Source organism: Oncorhynchus mykiss, chromosome 6 (assembly GCF_013265735.2).
Source record: "Oncorhynchus mykiss isolate Arlee chromosome 6, USDA_OmykA_1.1, whole genome shotgun sequence".
NCBI classification, from domain to species: Eukaryota; Metazoa; Chordata; class Actinopteri; order Salmoniformes; family Salmonidae; genus Oncorhynchus; species Oncorhynchus mykiss.
The window spans coordinates 33,139,709-33,160,157 of record NC_048570.1 but is presented as its reverse complement, the minus strand read 5'-3'; the positions used below and the strand labels follow the sequence as shown (position 1 = coordinate 33,160,157).

Here is a 20,449-nt window from a genome sequence, read left to right as displayed (position 1 = left end):
CCTAGGGCTGTTGCAGTGACCGTGTTACCACCACACAGGCGGTCACGAGTCATGATGGCAGTCAAATTCCTTTAGTCCATGACCTTTAGTCATGGTAATTAGGCTTCTGCTAGCGCTGATGCTGCTGCTGATCATTAGTAGCCTACCAAACGTGCTAACTATGCAATTGTGTGAGAAAACAGATTAATAGGCTCTATTAAAAAGAGGAGGATTCGATCAGCTTTCTATAGGCTAGGCCTATTATATTTATTTCTCAACTTTCCTAATATTAAGCACATTGCTTCGCTTTACAACAGGAGTATAGCTTACCTGGCTGGCATGACAATAAACCACGGGGAATAGCATCCTCCATTCGCTATTTAAGTGCATAGATGACATGTATTTTTTCCCTTGCCCTTGTTTTCGAGACAGGTGCATGATAATGGTCCATTTTAAATCAAAACTAATTTCACACACATATTATTTAGTATATGTAAAGACATGATTAAATCAAGAATAGTCTGATGGGTGACAATATTAGCCTATCACCTGTGAATTATATATTATCACTTGTGAATGAAGCCCAGCGTGAGGCAAGAAACGCCCTTTTCCCCCAAATCATATTTAAAAAACTAAATAATTACCTTTATTTAACTTGGCAAGTCAGTTAACAAAATAAATTCTTATTGTCAATGACGGCATAGGAACAGTGGGTCAACTGCCTTGTTCAGGGGCAGAACGACAGAATTTTACCTTGTCAGCTCAGAATTTCATCTTGCAACCTTTCGGTTACTAGTCCAACGCTCTAATCACTAGGCTACCTGCCGCCCAGGATCACAACTAAAGTGGCCAAATAACTTCTTAAAATTAAGCACATTGATCCGCTTTACAAGAGGTGTAGAGCATAACTGACATAAATAAGCAGAGTGTGAATATCAAGTTTGGGGAAGATAATTTTCATCAAAAAAATGCACCTTTATAATAAAAGCATTACATGCATAATCGCATTTGCGGTCACTTTTAATAATGGTGTTTTCCCATTAGCAATTATAGTCTACTGCCGTGTGCGCATTGCTGTGCTTATAACTGTGCAGAAATAGCCTAGTTTATCAACATTTTAAGCTAAACGTTCTTATCTGTTGCATCAGCCACATTGAGTAAGAACGTTTTTTTTTTATTCTAGTGGTTGAATTAATTTGGGATCTCACATTCCACAACTATCCCAGACTATGTTTGGTATATTTATTTCTCGCAAAGAATAGGTCAATGTTTGTACTATGAGTAGATTGACATAGGCTAGTGCTTTTGCTGTTCGTTAGGCCTACTCATCTTGTTGGCTGACAAAAAGTAAATGTGGACAGTTCTTCCAATATCTTCAATATGCACCTCAGAATTGGATAAGGACGCGCGCAGTTGCGTCCACAATGTGTCTGTCTTCACTTGTAGCCTGTGAGAAAGACCCGATCAAATGATAGAGAGCCATGTGAGTGAGAGCTGCTTTAGAGCATGCAGCACTCTGGGCCAAGGGCACAACGGCCACTGGCCGAAAAGGCATGGATTTTTTAGGGTGCATTACTGTGATTTTCAAGGTATTATCAAGTGCTTGTCAAATTGTGAATGAGAGACTGATGACGTGTGTACAGCCTGCGCAAAAAAACAAAGCAGAGCTCATGCCTTTCAAGCAACTTTTTTCAAATCATCATTAGAACCACATCATGCAGTCTTACAATGTATTGAAAATCAAAACATATAGCCCAACATTTGTAGAACTAAAGTTACATTAATAACTCTAAATTAAGCATATAGGAGGACCTATTTCTCTGTTAATGCTCAACACAAAATAGCCGCATGTGCTCACTCTCTCAAATCGTTTGGAGAAAATATTTATATTTTATTCAGCTTTGTTCAATTTTATTCTTCATACTATAAAATAATGCCACGGAATTCTAAACAAATCTTGTCTGCTAAATGAACTAGTTTAGCCAACAGCCATATTTTTTTTATACCTTTACTTAACTGGGCAAGTCAGTTAAGAACAAATTCTTATTTTCAATGACGGCCTAGAAACAGTGGGTTAACTGCCTGTTCAGGGGCAGAATGACAGATTTGTACCTTGTCAGCTTGGGGATTTGAACTTGCAACCTTTCGGTTACTAGTCCAACACTCTAACCACTAGGCTACCCTGCCTATGGCATAGCCAGATCAGGACCTAACATAAAGACAACTTTTTAAAACAGTTTTCTATTCTGTTCTCCTTAAACAGACTACGTTTTCTTCATATCATGTTTCTTTAGACCTGACTAAAATAAATAGTGGATTTATTGTGATGGTGTAGGCTATATTACATGGATTTTTTATACTTTTTAAAAAATGTAGATGTTTCAAAGGTCTGGATGTGGCTTGTAGGCTGTGCGTGGAAGCCAGGAGATGCTTAATGTGTTTATGTTAAATAATGGTGAATTATTACTCCGAATTAAATACTCCGCTGGTCTCGGAGGAAATGACAAGTCCTCACTGTCCGAGACCCAGTCAAGACCGAGTACAAATGTTAACGTTAGCTAGCTAAATATTTGGCTATGGGGGCTGGCACTGGCAGTATGGGATTATGGAGAGTGAATTAAATAGTTTCTTCATCATCTTGCTAGGTAGTCATCTAGCTGTGGCCATCTGGCTAGTATCAAGAAGGGATTTCTACAAAATAGCAACATTAGCGCAGGTGGCTTGGAATCAGACTATAAGCAATGCGCACAGATATGCAAGGCCAAACAACGCTACTGCCACCTTCTGGTTTAATTAGTTTAACAAGGCTGAGTGGCTGATGACTTCCAAGGTCTTTGCTGTGTGAACACAAAAGAGATTGACTGACATTTCTGACACTGTTCAGAAATGCTAAGAACTGTCGGCAGGCAAACGTTTGACAATCCTACCCGTGTGTCTGAGCTATAGGATATGTAAATAGTCAAAGGAGGATAAACGTTTTTTAACAAACCCACTTTGGTCTGTGTGGACCAATTTGGGTAAGTAAGTCTCGAAACGGGACAACATTTTGGAAAATAGTTTAATATCGGTTTATTAAATATGCAAAATTAGTGTTGTATTCACATCTCTCCCAAATTAACCTTTGTGAACGGCTGTATTAATCATTGAGCATTAGTGGACCTAATTGATTCCAACATTTTAATTACACATCAGGGGGAATACCCTCCCTTCCAGGTGATTTGCCTTTATTCATGCTATCCAATGCTCATTTGAGTTCATTGAGAAAGATTTGGCCTCCCAGGGAGGTGGCTTCCTATGTTAAGGATGAACAAATCAGAGGTATACAGTTCATTATAGAAGTGAGATAATCTTAATTAATTAATCTTAATTAATCTTAATTAATTTAGGTTCTGATAGCAATTCCCCGGTTTCAGATTGAATTGTTGCTGTATCAGCTAATTGATCATTACTGTGTAGCTTGTTGGCCAGTAAATGACTAGGAAGTAATGGTTCCATGGGAGTCCATGGATGGCAAATTCTGCTCTCTGTCTTACCAATACATAGATGGAAATGCAGTTGCATTATTTTGAATAAAACCTTTGGTTGCATCACATGGAATCCGGGGTTCATCGACTGAATTTTTATTGATCATTAAGAATACATTTTGTTCAATTTCAAATTGATCACAGAATGTAGGATTTTCTAGTAATGAAACTTTGAAACGTCATCTTGTTGCTCTTTTAGGAGATTCAGAAATGTTTAATTGGCAGTAGTAGGTGTGGTGATCGGTCAAGCTCATGTCGAATTTCTATTTTCATAATTGTGGAGAATAGATGTGTTGATAATATAAAATCGATTGGGGAGAATATATGCCTGTTTGAGTAGAAAATGTACTTGTTTTCTTTTGGATTATGTCCTTCCAACATGAGGTTGTAATCAGAGTATACTGTATGTTGGAGAGCCTTGGTTGCGTGTGGATTGGCGTTCATGTCAGTCCCAATAACCAGATGGAATTCAGTTAATTCTAACACTATACTGTTCAAAGAATCAAAAACGTAGGATCATATGAATTTGTAGCATACACATTAATAAAGGCAATTTTCTTTCCATTATGGATACATTTAAGGTAAGTGATTCTGCCTTTTTGGTCTTTGCCTTTACCCAATTGGCCAAACTGCAGCTACATCCCACTACTGGCTTGCTTCTGAAGCTAAGCAGGGTTGGTCCTGGTCGGTCCCTGGATGGGAGACCAGATGCTGCTGGAAGCGGTGTTGGACGGCCAGTAGGAGGCACTATTTCTGCTGGTCTAAAATGAAATATCCCAATGCCCCAGGGCAGTGATTGGGGACATTTCCCTGTGTAGGGTGCCGTCTTTCGGGTGAGACATTAAACAGGTGTCCAGACTCTCTGTGGTCACTAAAGATCCCATGGCAATTATCATAAGAGTAGGGGTGTTAACCCCAGTGTCCTGGCTAAATTCCCAATATGGCACTCATACCATCATGGCCACCTAATCATCCCCAGTTTACAATAGGCTCATTCATCCTCTCCCCTGTAACTATTCCCTAGGTTGTTGATGAGAATGCGTTTTAAGTTAACTTACCTGGTTAAATACATAAAATAAAAATATTATGGTTGAATTTCTTATCTATCATTATGATTACATATTTTGTTTGGGGCTGATGAAAAGGCACAGTTTGTACAAATAGTTGTGCATCCTTACGGAGCAGATGTGTTTCTCGGAGCATTACTGATATCAAGACAGCTGGAACGTTTGATAGGACCATTTAGGCCTTTCAAATTCCGAGAGAGAATAGCTAGTGTTGCCATTGTTTTTCAGACAGGAATGTTAAATTAATTGTATAATTGTTAGCTTTACAGTTGATAAGCCCATGGGTGTGTAACACCAGACTCTCCATCTCTGGCTCCCCTGTCCTGCACTATCATTAGTGGCAGCCTTACACATGGAGTCTCTTAAGCTGCATATTTTTTTAGGACTTGAGGTATTATAAAAAAAATAATAAAGTGAAACAAAATAAGTACAAATGTTACAGTTCAGTTAGCAGACTTGATGAATTTTTTTACAGATATCTAAGCCTAAACAGTCAAATAGGATACTGTAGGTGTAGGAACAACAGCCCTTAATTCATTGTCATAGTTTATTATTAGCAATATGGTTTATATGACCTTCTGAGAAGAGACATTCTGACAATTTACCTTGTTAAAATAGAGAGAGAAGAGTTACAAGCCTTGTTAGGCCAGCTTCTATAGTTCTATACAACATTGAAGACAAACCATGGACAGAAGGGTTCTGCTAAGGTGGGACACCAGAAACATGTTACTTGATTCCTACATGATGCAGTCATAATAAGGAGAGAGAGAATGTGGGTGTGTCCAGTACCGTAGGCCGCACCCCCAGGAAGCCAGAGCAGTTCTCAGCTCCACAGTGACACGACGACCTTCTATTCCCCACCAAGTCCAGGTTATAGTTAAACGTCAACTCAGTGCCTGCAGAACACACACAATTTTAGTTAAATGTCAGCTCTGTGTCTGCAGGAGAGATGAGATTGATCAGAGAGATCAATCCCCAAAATTACAGAACATGTGCGTGTCGATCTCCTCACCAGCCTCTATGTCACACAAGGTGAAGAGCCCTATCCGTACATCTCCATTGACGGTCCATTTCTGCGTCTCACAGTTGGGGCTGCAACTGTGGTTAATGAAGCGAGAGGAGTTCCCTTTGGGCCCCGCGTCTATCACCCGGTCCTGAGGAAAACACACACACACACACAGCCACAGCCACAGCCACACACACACACACACACACACACAGCCAATATATGAACACTACTGAAAAGAGAGTGATTCATATACACATACTATGGTGCATTCGGAAAGTATTCAGACCCCTTGACTTTCTCCACATTGTTACTTTACAGCCTTATTCTAAAATTGATTAAATAGTTTTTCCCCCTCATCAATCTACACCCGATACCCCATAATGACAAAGCAAAAACAGGTTATACATTTTTGCAAATGTATTCAAAATAAAAATATATAATTTACATAGGTATTCAGACCCTCTACTCAGGACTTTGTTGAAGCACCTTTGGCAGCGATTACAGTCTTGAGTCTTCTTGGGTATGATGCTACAAGCTTGGCATACTTGTATTTGTGGAGTTTCTCCCATTCTTCTCTGCAGATCCTCTCTTAGGGCTGTTGTACTGTTGGAAGGCGAACCTTTGCCGCAGTCTGAGGTCCTGAGCACACTGGAGGAGGTTTTCATCAAGGATCTCTCTGTACTTTGCTCCACTCATCTTTCCCTCGATCCTGACTAGTCTCCCAGTCCCTGTTGCTGAAAAACATTCCCACAGCATGATGCTGACATCCCCATGCTTCACCGTAGGGATGGTATTGGCCAGGTGATGAGCTGTGCCTGGTTTTCTCCAGACGTGACGCTTGGCATTCAGGCCAAAGAGTTCAATCTTGGTTTCATCAGACCAGTGAATCTTGTTTCTCATGGTCAGATATTCCTTTAGGTGCCTTTTTGGTGGAGTGCTGCAGAGAAGAAGATTGACTTTCTGGAAGGTTCTCCCATCTCCACAGAGAAACTCTGGAGCTCTGTCAGAGTGACCATCGGGTTCTTGGTCACCTCACCAACCAAGGTCCTTTTCCCCCGATTGCGCAGTTTAGCCAAGCTGCTAGCTCTAGAAAGAATCTTGGTGGTTCCAAACGTCTTCTATTTAAGAATGATGGTGGCCACTGTGTTCTTGGGGACCTTCAATGCAGAAAAGTTTTGGTACCCTACCCCAGATCTGTGCCTCAACACAATCCTGTTCTTGGAGCAATTCCTTTGACCTCATGGCTTGGTTTTTGCTCTGACATGCACTGTCAACTGTGGGATCTTATAGACAGGTTTGTGCCTTTCCAAATAATGTCCAATCAATTTAATTTACCACAGGTGGACTCCAATCAAGTTGTAGAAACATCTCAAAGATGATCAATGGAAACAGGATGCACCTGAGCTCAATTTAGAGCCATAGCAAAGGGTTTGAATACTTATGTAAATAAGGTATTTCTGTTTTTATTTTTGAATACATTTGCAAACATTTCTAAAAAACAGTTTTCACTTTGTCACTATGGGGTAGTGTGTAGATTGATGAGGAATTGTTTTAATGTAATCCATTTTAGAATAAGGCTGCAATTTAACAAAGGGGGCTGAATACATTCAGAATGCACTGTATGTATTACTGGTCATGAGGTGGAGAGGTCAAGTAAAGGAGGCCATTCCAGACTGTTGGGACACAGCCTGTACGTCGTTACCTTGGTGAGGGTGAGCATGTAGAAGTCAGTCACACGGTTCTCATGAGCGTGTTTGATTCGCTGCTGGCACTCTTCTGAATCTATCACCTCTCCCACGTACTCTGTCACAAAATCTCCCTGCGGAAGAGACACAGACATAAGATATATTACTTACAACAAAGCATACCTGTGGTATATATAAAAAAAAACACATATTATGCAGATGTTATCGCCGGTGCAGCGAAATGCTTATGTTTCGAGCACCAACAAAGCAGTTATACCTAACAATACACACAAATTCCCAAAATTAAAAGAAAGGAATGAAGAAATATCAGAATGAGAAATGTCAGAGTCCGGAATATAAATATATATGATGGTGTGTATAGACATGGACAGTATATGAATAGAAAATGTGTGTACAGTTGTAGTTATACAGGATGAGAGACTATGTGTACAGTGTACCCATATGAAGTGTGTAAAACAGCATGTGAACATTATTAAAGTGACCAGTGTTCAATAACTATGTACATAGGGCAGCAGTCTCTGAGGTGCAGGGTAGAGTACCGGGTGGTAGCTGGCTACTAACAGTGACTAAGTTCAGGGCAGGGTACTGGGCAGAGGCCGGTCAGCGGTGTCTATTTAACAGTCTGATGGCCTGGAGATAGAAGCTGTTTTTCAGTCTTTTTGTCCCAGAAATGATGCACCTGTACCACCTCTGCCTGCTAGATGGTAGCAGGGTGAACAGGCCATGGCTCGGGTGGCTGATGTCCTTGATGATCTTCTTGGCCTTCCTGTGACACCGGGTGCTATCGATATCCTGGAGGGCAGGGAGTGTGCCCCTGGTGATGTGTTGGACTGACCACAGCGCCCTCTGGAGAGCCCTCCGGTTGCAGATGGTGCAATTGCCATACCAGGGGGTGATGCAGCATTGAGGACCTCCTGTCAGGCTGTATCACCGCCTGGTATGGCAAATGTACCGTCTGTAGAAGTTTGTGAGGGTTTTATGGGCCAAGCCAAATTTCTTCATCCTCCTGAGTTTCAAGAGGCGCCGCTGCGCCGCCTTCACCACACTGTCTGTGTGGATGGACAGTTTCAGGTTGTCAGTGATGTGCATGCCAAGGAACTAGAAGATTTTCACCCTTTCCACTGCGGCCCAGGCGATGTGGATGGTGGCATGATCTCGCTTTTGTTTCCTTGAAGTCCACGATTAGCTACTTGGTTTTGTTGACTTTGCAGTAGAGGTTACTTTCCTGGCACCACTCCGCCAGGGCCTCACCTAATCCCTGTAGGCTGTGTCGTCGTTGTTGGTAATCAGGCCTACCACGGTCGTGTCGTCTGAAAACTTGATGATTTGAGTTGAAAATGTGAGCAGTCACGCAGTCATGTGTGAACAGGCAGTACAGGAGGGCTACCGTGTTAAGGATCAGCATGGAGGAGGTGTTGTTGCCTACCTTCACCACCTGTGGTCGGTCCATCAGGAAGTCCAGGACCCAGTTGCACAGGGCGGGGTTCAGACCCAGGGCCCTATGGCGTCGAAGGCTGAGCTGTAGTTGATGAACAGCATTATTACATAGAGATTCCTCTTGTCCAGATGGGATAGTGCAGTGCGATGGCGATTGCGTCATCTATGGATCTGGTGTATGCAAACTGTAGTGTGTCTAGGGTGTCAGGAAAGGTGGAGGTGATATGTTCCTTAACTAGCCTCTCAAAGCACTTCATGAAGACAGAAGTGAGTGCTACGGGGCGATGGTCATTTAGTTCGGTTACTTTCGCTTTCTTAGGTACAGGAACAATGGCGGATATCTTGAAGCAAGTGGGGACAACTGTCTGTGATACGGAGAGATTGAATATGTCAATAAACACTCCAGCCAGCTGGTCTGCACATGCTCTGAGGACACGGCTTGGGATGCCGTCTGGGCCGGCAGCCTTGCGAGGGTTAGCACGCTTGAATGTCTTCCTCACATCAGCCTCGAAGGACGAGAGCTCACAGTCCTCTTGAGCAGCGGTTATTAACAATAATCTCTGATCTATACACAACACAGGCTCGCTTCCATTTTGGTCTCCAGCCCTCACCCTGTTCCTATATGAAAGGTCTGGATAGGTACAAACAATATGAAAGGCTAGGTGGAGCCTTCACAGTGTTGCTAATATCAGTTAACACCTAAAGATTAGGGGCTAAGGAAAGAAATAGAGCTGGGCCCCATACTACGTCCACCCCAGCGCCCCTCACTTACCTTCCTGAGGGCCTGGTTGGTCTTGAGGCCCCAGCCACAACCCTCTGTTTTGATGACCTCTGTCTCGGAGTACAGACGTTTAGAGAAGCATTGGTTCTCACAGCTATCACCTGTCGGACACACCTAGGACAGGAGAACAGGGCTGATTTAACCTCCGTGCACGCACACACGCACGCACGCACACACACACACACACCAACCTGCGGGTGACACTCGTACTGCAGCATGCGGTTGAGACACTGGGAGTCCAGGCTGCAGGGGTGTTCGTCCGTGGGCTTACAGTTGCATCGTGGGATTTCAGACAGGTCGGCTATGTGCACCTGCACCTTCCCCACCGGCTTGTTGGACTGAAGGAGACATGACAACAATGTGTCAGCGAGGACACACCAAGACTAACATACAAGGTCCCATATGAGATCTAAAGGTCTCATTCAGCTAAAAGAGACAATTCTCAGTTTGCTTGGCAAAGCAAGACTTTGTATTTATTATGGATTCCCAGTAGCTGCTGCCAATGTAGCAGCTACTCTTCCTGGAGTCCAGCTAAATTAAAAACACAATGCACTTCAAAACAGATTAAGTGTGTGACCTCAGGTCATTACTCTACAACACAAAATACATGTATACGTGTTTATAGTGCGTATGTTATCATGTGTGTGTATATGCGTGTCCCCCTTCCTGTGTGTGCACGCGTGTGTCTCTTCACAGTCCCAGAAGATTTGTAGGGAAGGTATGTGTTTGCAGGGTAGGGCTGTATACAGAATGACTGGATGCATTACCTTGATGAACTTGTAAGGCGGTGGTTTGCGTGAGTTGCGTTCCTGCTCTAGGGCCTCCCTGCTCTCCCTCTGTGCCTTGAGCTCCTGGAACCTACGAGCAGCCTCCTCCAGAGCTGACACACACACACACACACACACACACACACACACACACACACACACACGGAAGGGATGAAATTACCTTCTGCCTGTCTCACACATACTCAGGGATCAGGCACTAGCATATCCCTCAAGAACCAACAGAGCCCAGAGCACAGAATAGAGCCCAAGGTGGCCTCACCTTTCTTGAACGTCTTGTTGATGTTGATTTGGCCCGTGACAGGGGTCTTGTCGTTCTCCACGTAGGGAAACACACGGCCCTGGTTGATCCAGTAGTAGTCATGGGAACCAAAGAAGAAGACTGGGAAGGCTCCGATGTCGTGGCGGAGCGTTTGGATGTTGGGGGGCACCAGGCGAGGGTTACAGATCTCCGCTGGCCACCACCTGATGGGGACAGACAGGAGACGTGAGGAAAGAAAGAGCGCTGATCAGTCCATAAGATACAGCTAAAGCCAAACCTCTGATTCTAAAACAAGTTTCTGAAATACATGAACACTTCGTAGTGTACAGTAACGTGCCACTCTCATCCCGTTTCTGCACCCGGCAACAATAATGTTGTTTCCACATATTCCCGAGTTGTGTTGTTCCTCTTCTGTAGCTTCACATTAAATATACTCTCAGTAATATAAAGGGTAAACACCATTGGTGTTTATCCATTCAATTAATGGGAGAATATTTGGAGTGTGCAACTATTATTATCATTTTACATATGTTTACTATACCATTAGCCAGCACCTCTCCAACAGCTTTTGGGTGTGCATCAACTCACCGGTAGTTTCCCAGTTTGACCCAAACGATCTGTTTGTAGTGGGGTTTCCTTCCTGATCTGCACTCCCTGCAGGACCACGCCCCCTCTGGCATCGCCATCTCCAAACACTCTGGGTGGAACGACGCCGGGCACAACGCACAGCACAGCAGCTTCTCTCCTGCATGGGTGTAGGTGTGTGTGTATATAGAGAAAAGAGCAGCACAGGGTTAGAGAACATACTTCCACACCTGGACAATAGGGGCCACCACACTCTAAACCTTATCCTTAGGCATGCCAGTCATTCAACCCCTTCACTATACACTGTGAGTAATGCTATGCCCAAGCAAAGAGGAAGAAGCGAAGCAAGAGGGTTTACTGTATGGAGGCCAATGAGTGTCAAATTTGATCAACAAAATATATAATTGCTCATTTTCTACATGAGGCTTATTTGATCAAGTTTCGTAATGGTTAGGTCGCTAGGAATGCACTGATATAAGTGGACACGTGGCAATTCGGCAAAAAAAAAAAATGACTATTGGAGTTGTGCCTGTTCTTTACTCACTCACGTATCTGCCCTCATCAGCTAGAATGGTCCCACCTGATCTCACCTCCTCCTGACTGCCTTCCATCTTTGAGGACATGTCTTTCCATTGTTAGAGCGGTCACTCGACCATCTTGTCAATACAACAGAAATTATTTGGGCCAAGTAAGTAATATTGTCTTCCAGAGAGTTGGAAGAGCTATTGTGACATTGCTTACACTCATAAGCTCCTTTCATATGTATGGTATGTGTCTAAGGATAGATATTTATTTTGAACTGGACCATCAAATGGGCCTGAAGTTGCCCTTTTCCAAAGGATTCAAGGTGGAATAACTTGTAACTCCCACAGCATAATAACGTTTGCTTTATCTATTGAAAACTATGCTGCTGTGGAAACCATTTTGATAAAAGAGAGTAGTCTTCATATTACTGCTGTCCTCTGCTTTTTCCTTAGCAGTCAGTCAACAATGGTGTAATGGAATGTCTGACAGGCAGGTTTAGAGTACCAGGCCCCTTGTACAATCACCACACATGCAATAGCACCGATGATAATACAAATCAGCAAATAAATATTAAGTAAAAAAAAAAATAAAAAAAAAAATAAAGAATTACCAAAATATAAGAGGAACGGCACAAAGCTGACATGCACTCCTTCTTGTAAAGGGGGTGGTTCCACTTCTCTGCAACACTATACATACCCCAGACAGTCTTCATGGAATCTCACTTAAACATGTGTTTGTGGAAGTGTTTTAAATGTCAAATGAATAACATCATTGATGAGTAATAATTCCCATTGCATGTCAACTAGAAGGACGAGTGTCAGCATCTTATTCAAACATTGACAGTTTGGACTTATTGATCAAATTGATAATCTTGTGAGCAATATTATACCGGTCATGAACAATAACCTATTTGAATGAACTGCATTTCAACGCAGAATCAATATTTCTTGGAACAATTAACTCCTTAACACAGCAAGTCAGGACCGCCACAAACATCCGATCGCGGTAAAGGCTGATCGCGGTACAGTGAGAGCAGCAGAGAAGCGAGGGACAATTATTTTCATTCAAAAACAGAAGTGAGCAGTTAGAAAAAGTAACTCTTCGTTTTTCAGATTACGGACAAGCTCGGAAGTGCTGAAGCAGAGAAGCTGTGTTCCTCCAGCAGCAACAAGACCCCCCCCCCCTCATACAGACAGGGCGTAAAATAACCCGCTCTTTTCATCCCTCTTTCACAATTCTGATGACGAAACCAAATGTTGTGTTATGTTACAGTGTGCTGAGGTCCGCTTATACAAATCCCCTTTTGTGTTTGTATTGGAGAGGAGAGTCACATTCCACAGCTTCAGAGATGAGCTTTGCTCACTTTTAACGCCGGTAACACTTTGTCAATGTGGTTCCCGGCTGAACCAGTGCATGTTAGGGTCCCCGAAAGTTTATTTTAAGCCCTGCTGTAGCGTTAATGGCAGCAGATTGTATGTTGACACGCTAGAGGCAGAACAAAGCAATAGGAGGAACATCAAATCAACTGTGGGGAGTATAGACACATTCAAACACATACACACGCACCAGTGGGAAAAGGGAGAGAGAGTAAAACAGTTCGGTTACCTTTCCCAATATTCTTTTTGGTAGCTGACGAAGAAGAGGGAATCATAGGTAATTTCAACTCAGCACGATTTGACTCAGTCAGAAGGTAGTGGGACTTATAGGCATATGAACTTAATATGGTGTCAGTAAGGTCCTGCACTAACAGTCCTACACAAGACACACAGGAAGAGACTGGGTGAGCCGTAATCAGACTACAGTACCCATGATTCCACAGGAGAAAAAGAACACATACACTGTTAGAACACATAAACGAGAGAGAAACAGAGGAGTAAAAGTAAACTAAAGAGTTGTCCAACAGAACACTCCGGTTATAAGAATCAACTGCTTTTAGTAACCATGGAGACCAAAATATTTCTACACATACGATGTATTCTGCAATCAAATCAGTTAGAAAAGTCTAATCATCCAAAACAGGTGTATTTCTTGTAAGAGGAGTGCTCTGTAAAAGCACAGATCAGGACATCTAAAGTGACTTCAGAAACCCTCAACCTTTTCCACATTTGTTGTATTACAGCCTGAAATTAAAATGGATGAAGTTGAAATTGTGTGTCACTGGCTTAGACACAATACCCCATAATATCAAAGTAGAATAATGTTTTCAGAAATGTTTACAAAAATGTCTTAAGTCATTAAGTATTCAACCCCTTTGTTATTGCTAGCCTAAATAAGTTCAGGAGTAAACATTTTCTCAACAAGTCACAGAATAAGTTGCATTAACTCACTCTGTGGGCAATAATAGTGTTTAACACAACTTTTTTAATGACTACTTGATCTCTGTACCCGACACATACAATTATCTGTAAGGATCCTCAGTCAAGCAATTCATTTCAAACACAGATTCAACCACAAAGAACAGGGACGTTTTCCAGTGCTTCTCAAAGAAGGGCACCTATTGGTAGATAAAAAAAATCTGACATTGAATATCCCTTTGAGCATGATGAAGTTATTAATTACACTTTGCATGGTGTTTCAAAATATACCCAGGCACTACAAAGACACAGCTGTCCTTCCTAACTCAGTTGCCGGAGAGGAAGGAAACCACTCAGGGATTTCACCATGAGGCCAATGGAGACTTTAAAACAGTTACAGAGTTTGATGTCTGTGAAAGGAGAAAACTGAGGATGGATCAACAAATTAGTAGTTACTCCACAATACTAACTTAAATGACCGAGGGAAAATAAGGAAGCCTGTAGAGAAAACAAATATTCCAAAACCTGCATCCTGTTTGCACTTACATAAAACTGAAATACAAAAAATAAGCAAAGAAATAAACTTCTCCTGAATACAAAGCGTTATGTTTGGGGAAAATCCAACACAACACATCATGGAGTACCACTCAATATTTTCAAGCGTGGTGGCTGCATCATGATATGGGTCTGCTTGTCATTGGCAAGGAATACAGAGTTTTTTAGGATAAAAATACATGGAATAAAGCTAAGCACAGGCAACATCCGAGAGGAAAACCTAGTTTAGTCTACTTTCCAACAGACACTGGGAAACAAATTCACCTTTCAGCAGGACAATAACCTAAAACACAAAGTCAAATATACACTGGAGTTGCTTACCAAGACGACATTGAATGTTCCTGAGTGGCCTAGTTAGTTTTGACTTAAATCTACTTGAAAATCTACGGCAAGACTTGAAAAATGGCTGTCTAGCAATGACCAACAAACAACTTGACAAAGCTTGAAGGGGTGTGAATACTTATGTAAATGAGATATTTCTGTATTTAATTTTCAGTACATTTGCAAACATGTCTGAAAACATGTTTTTACTTTGTCATTATGGGTTATTGTGTGTCGATGGGTCGAGATGTATTTTTATTGTTAATCCATTTTAAATTCAGGCTGTAACACAACGTGGAATAAGTCAAGGGGTATGAATACTTTCTAAAGGCACTGCCACATCAGGTACAACAGAGACAACAGTAATGGTCAAATGTCACAAATACATTTACAAACAGGAGAATGCATCGTAACTATCATGCAGGTTGAATGAATCTCCATCTCATCTAGACAAAGTTAGACATCCAGTTCTTTGCATAGCCACGTTCACGCTACACTTAGCCCAGGGCTAACAGACGCCTTTCCGTGGGATAGGAGACTGTGGTTTTGAGGACTACTGAGGAGCACTGAGTTGAGAAAGATCAGCCAGCACCAGTAGTCTCCTCAGCTGAGCCTCCACACAAATCAATTACCACTAGGGGGATAAACAAAGTTTGAATGATAAGAGAAGACTGGATTAGAGGGGTTCAGATTCAGAGAGCGAGAGAGGGGGGGGGGGGGGGGGGGGGATCTGGCTAACCCTTACACCTGAGCAGAAGGAGTTGGAGCTAGGGCTCTATTCACTCAAACACTGTGTCCAGAAGTCTCAGGGGCAGGACAAAGCCACATCCCTCTCTACTGCTTCTCCTTCTGTCCTCCAGTCAAACATTTTGAAGCCACGGGGCTGAAGCTGGAAGCTCCCCTTCGGGAGACAGTGGCTCAGGGGCCCTGGTCAAAAGTAGTGCACTATATAGGGAATAGGGTGCTATTTGGGACACAAAGGTGAGTGAGTCAGGGTGGGTCCCTACAGGAGGTCTAAGGTGGGAGATAGAGCTTACCTCGGGCACAGAGGAAACACCAGTTCACATTGACAGGTGAGGAGAGGAGGCCGTTCCTCTTGGCAATGCCATGGCTGCTGCAGATCATGATGTGGTGGGTGAGGACCATGCTACCCGCTGCCACGCAGCTGTCCCCTGTATGGTACGCAACAGGGCAGCGCAGACAACGCATCATACGCCCTGGGGATGGGGAGAGGAAGGACAGATGAGTGTTAGACAAAGAGAGACTAACACCTGCAGTATGTGAGGGACCATGTAAAAAGCCTGAAGTGACTTCCATTCCTCTCCTCATCTCCTCTCCTTCATCTGGACCAGTGTTCTGACTCCCTACCTTGGGTGGCTTGGTGCAGGTCTCTCTCCAGACAGCAGGTGGCGCAGGTATGCTGGGGGCAGTGGAACCCCCCGCCCGTACCACTCCCCACGGTGCCAGGGAGTTTACGCACGCAGTCGTCATGGTAATACCTCCCGCAGCCAACCACTGAGCAGCGCAACACCTCCCCTCCCCCTGCCTTACAGCTGAAACACAAGTGAGAGCCTAGAGAGCGCGAGAGAGAGAGAGAGAGAGAGAGAGAGAGAGAGAGAGAGAGAGGGCAGAGCGAGAGAGCCGGAGGGGGCAGAGCGAGAAAGCGGGAGGGGGAAGAGCGAGAAAGTGGGAGGGGTCAGAGCGAGAAAGTGGGAATGGGCAGAGCGAGAAAGCGGGAGGGGGCAGAGCGAGAAAGCGGGAGGGGGCAGACAGAGAGAGAGTGTGTGTGTACAGAGGGGTGAGAAAAAGGCAAATGCCAGTCTACTCTTCATTCCTCCATCAGAGTAATCTCTCATGTCTGCCGAGTTGAAATCACACAGAAAGATTTGTCTGTAGGGTAATTTACATAATCAGGGCTTAAGCCGTCTTCTCTGTTCACACCCATAGCTTCATCAGAATTCACAAAGTTGAAGGACGTGCCCTGGAATAACTTCAATAATCCTTTCAACCATTTCAGCCAACATGATACTGTAAAGATGAAAGGAGCAATCAAAGAGAACTTGTCTAATGGTAGTGTAGGTCTAGTAATGATTAGGATGTAAATGCATCGTGTATGTGTTGCGACATCATGCCATGTCTCACCGTTTCTACATTCCAGACAGGTAAACTTGCCCTCGGGTACCGAGGCGAGACCCAAGCACTCCAGATGGAACAGCCGACAGCAGTCTCCCTCACACGACACCAGACCCTCTCCATACACCTCACAGATCTACACATAGAGGAAGATATAGAAACACGCAACCCTCTCCATACATACACCTTACAGTTCTATACAGAGGAAGAGTGGAGTATAACATACCCTGAACAAAAATATGAATGCAATATGTAAAGTGTTGGAGAATTCATCATGTTAATTTCTCTACCATAAGCCGCCTCCAACTTTGTTTCAGAGAATTTGTCGGTACGTCCAACTGGCCTCAAAACCGCAGACTACATGTAACCATGCCCGTCCAGGACCTCCACATCCAGCTTCTTCACCTGCGGGATCGTCTGAGACCAGCCACCCAGACAGCTGATGAAACTGTGGGTTTGCACAACTGAAGGATTTCTGCACAAACTGTCAGAAACCGTCTCAGGGAAGCTCATCTGCATGCTTGTCATCCTCAACAGGGTCTTGACCTGACTGCAGTTCGGCGTCGTAACCGGTTTCAGTGGGCAAATTCTCACCTTCGATGGCCACTGGCACGCTGGAGAAATGTGCTCTTCACAGATGAATCCAGGTTTGAACTGTATCGGGCAGATGGCAGACAGTGTGTATGGCGTTGTGTGGGAAAGTGGTTTGCTGATGTCAACGTTGTGAACAGAGTGTCCCATGGTTATGGTATGGGCAGGCACAAGCTACAGACAACACACACAACTGCATCTTATCGGTGGCAATTTGAATGCAGAGATACCTTAATGAGATCCTGAGGCCCATTGTCGTGCCTTTCTTCCGCCGTCATCACCATGTTTCAGTATGATAATGCACGGCCCCATGTCGCAAGGATCTGTGCACAATTCCAGGAAGATGAAAATGTCCCAGTTCTTCTTCTGGCCTGCATACTCACCAGACATCACCCAATGAGCATGTTTGGGATGCTCTGGGTAGACAGCGTGTTCCAGTTCCCGCCAATATCCAGCAACTTCGCACAGCCATTGAAGAGGAGTGGGACAACATTCAACAGCCTGATCAACTCCATCAAAAGTAGATGAGTTGCGCTGCATGAAGTAAATGCTGGTCACACCAGATACTGACCGGTTTTCTGATACACTTCCCCACATTTTTATTTTAAAAGATATCTGTGACCAACAGATGCATATCTGTATTCCTAGTCATGTGAAATCCATAGATTACATTAGGGCCTAATTTATTTATTTCAAATGACTGATTTCCTTATATGAACTGTAACTCAGTAAAATATTTGAAATTGTTGAATTTCAATATTAGTTCAGTGTATATTTCTTCGGCTTTCTTCTAAAATGATCACAGAGAGCAGAGAGAGGGGAAGAGAGAAACTGAGGTGAAAAGACAGAAGAGGAGAAAGGATGAGGGGATAGGAGAGGCGGCCTGCAGTGGTGTACCTGGCAGACAGTGTCTATCTTGGCTGTGCTGCTTCCTTGTCTGGAAAGACTGGAGTCCACTGACTGGCTGTCTGACTCGTCCGCATCTGCAGCCGCTGGACTGTCCAAACTCTTCCCAAACAGACTCTACACAAGAGAGAGCATGAGTGGGTGGGCTTTGTGTGTGTGTGTGCACCTTGCGGTCATTTAGCCTTCTAAAGTCAGGGTCTGAGGTGTGTTTGTGTTTACCTGCGGGTCGTTCAGGCCTCTAGAGTCAGAGTCGGATGTGTCTCTGTACTGAGAGGAGGCCATCTCTACGTCTGTGGAGGCTCTGCTGCGTTTCTTCAGAGGCTTACAGGCATCTGAGATCTCACTGGCTCCTACACACCACACCACAGGTTAACACACACCTCCACACTGCTTCCCTTTTTATGACCCAACACGTTAAACAAAGCCAGTATGCTTAGAGCAGGATGGGAAAGAGAGAGTCATAGGACAGAGCTGGAGTCACTACCTTTCTGTGAGCCTGTTCTCAGAGTGGTCTCAGGAGCCATCTCACCCTGCAGGGAGAGAGAGGAAGAGAGAGATGGATGTTTCAGATCGCTCCGTTAAATTGTGATCCTCCTCTAGAGCAGTGAGTGACAGAACCACCAGTTTGGTTAACATTACAGAGGGGAACAGTAAGTGGTATTAGCAGGTTAGTACCTGTTCCTTTTTGGTCTTCTTTTTGGGGACGGGCTCACAGCCTTTCTCTGACTCTGATCTGCTCCTCACTGACCTGCGCTGCTGCTTACGCTCTTGAGAACCTACCGGAAGGAGATACCTGGTTAAACACCTCTGCTCGGTGGGGAACACATTCCCACCAACAGAATATTCACCAGTTATCACCAGAAGACCCAGAAAACGTGCATACACACGTACATACCTGTCGGAGTGCTGTGCTGAGACCCAGGACAGGAGGTGTGCTGTGGTGCTTCCTGGTCACTTCTCTCCTCCCTGTCCTCTTTCTCCTCTCCCTCATCCCTCTTCTCCTCCTCGTCTGGACTGGGTTCTGGTTTAACTCCACAGCCCTGCTGGAGACAAAAAATCCACTTAGAAACAATGTTTCAATTCAGTTTAGAGCAACAACAACATTCACCACCATTGTCAACTAGGGCGTCTAGACCAATATAGAGCACCCACCTCTGGTGAGCAGTATCCCAGGTCAGCCTGTCGGCCTTCTCCCTCCTCCCTCTCCGCCTCTCTCTCCCTCTCTCGACGTGGTGAGGGCAGGGCTTTCCTCTGCAGAAGAGGCCACACTTGGTCACACTTGGTGATCTCCACATTTAGTTTCTTCATGGTAATGGAAAGAGGCAGCAACTTCCTGGCAGCGGCTGTCTTCCAGGCCCGGACAGGGGCAGGGGACTCCTGGGTTCCCCCTGCCTTAGACAGGGCCTCCCGAGCTGGGGGGCTGGGCTGGCCAGGGTCCCGGCTCTGGTCTTTCTCTGAGGTCTGGGGGTCGGCTGGGTCGTCTGCATTAGGAACACTACACTGCCTACGAGGCTGTCTTCTGGAGGGCTCCGCCCGGTCCGGTGATGTCACTGCCACTTCTTCTTTCTTACTTGTTGCGATAGAAGAACGTTGGGTGCGACCGGCCACCCTGGTGGGGGTCTTCTTGATGGGCGGAGGAGCATTGGGGTCGGGGTCGACGTAGATGAAGGTGTAGTTGTCGATACGTTCCTGCTGAGTCATCAGGAAGGCATCCTCCGCATGGCCGACGCCCACCTCCCACTGAGCACGCTCTCTCTGGGGGAAGGGCTTCATCAGCTGACACAAACGCACACATTTTATTAACATTTTGAAGACACTCTTATCAAGTCAGCGCACTCAACCAAGTTTAGTAGGCCCTTCCTTCGATATAGCCGAAAACAGCTAAACATAATCACTACACCAGCTTAATCCCATACATACCCATTACATTACCTACAATCCCATATACCGTACATATGTACACAACTACATAAATCTCATGTTTGGAGA

The 20,449-nt window shown here is 44.3% G+C and overlaps 1 protein-coding gene across 4 annotated transcripts in view; it reads right to left on the bottom strand.

Annotated features, from left to right (window-relative positions):
• Positions 1 to 20,449, bottom strand: part of LOC110525799 (histone-lysine N-methyltransferase NSD3) — a 29,905-nt gene that overhangs the window by 5,029 nt on the left and 4,427 nt on the right. The window contains exons 5-22 of one of the 4 annotated variants that reach the window (XM_036979944.1): positions 19,613 to 20,236; positions 19,356 to 19,503; positions 19,136 to 19,236; positions 18,945 to 18,990; positions 18,680 to 18,810; positions 18,452 to 18,577; positions 16,973 to 17,099; positions 16,199 to 16,402; positions 15,868 to 16,047; positions 13,266 to 13,412; positions 11,139 to 11,295; positions 10,551 to 10,753; positions 10,271 to 10,383; positions 9,695 to 9,841; positions 9,495 to 9,617; positions 7,282 to 7,398; positions 5,583 to 5,724; positions 5,360 to 5,466 (exon numbers count right to left, since the gene is read on the bottom strand). In XM_036979944.1, the coding sequence (XP_036835839.1) occupies positions 5,360 to 5,466; positions 5,583 to 5,724; positions 7,282 to 7,398; positions 9,495 to 9,617; positions 9,695 to 9,841; positions 10,271 to 10,383; positions 10,551 to 10,753; positions 11,139 to 11,295; positions 13,266 to 13,412; positions 15,868 to 16,047; positions 16,199 to 16,402; positions 16,973 to 17,099; positions 18,452 to 18,577; positions 18,680 to 18,810; positions 18,945 to 18,990; positions 19,136 to 19,236; positions 19,356 to 19,503; positions 19,613 to 20,236 (2,943 nt within the window). The remainder of the gene's footprint in view (positions 1 to 5,359; positions 5,467 to 5,582; positions 5,725 to 7,281; positions 7,399 to 9,494; positions 9,618 to 9,694; positions 9,842 to 10,270; positions 10,384 to 10,550; positions 10,754 to 11,138; positions 11,296 to 13,265; positions 13,413 to 15,867; positions 16,048 to 16,198; positions 16,403 to 16,972; positions 17,100 to 18,451; positions 18,578 to 18,679; positions 18,811 to 18,944; positions 18,991 to 19,135; positions 19,237 to 19,355; positions 19,504 to 19,612; positions 20,237 to 20,449) is intronic. The other 3 variants (XM_036979945.1, XM_036979946.1, XM_036979947.1) reach the window with 3 other exon arrangements.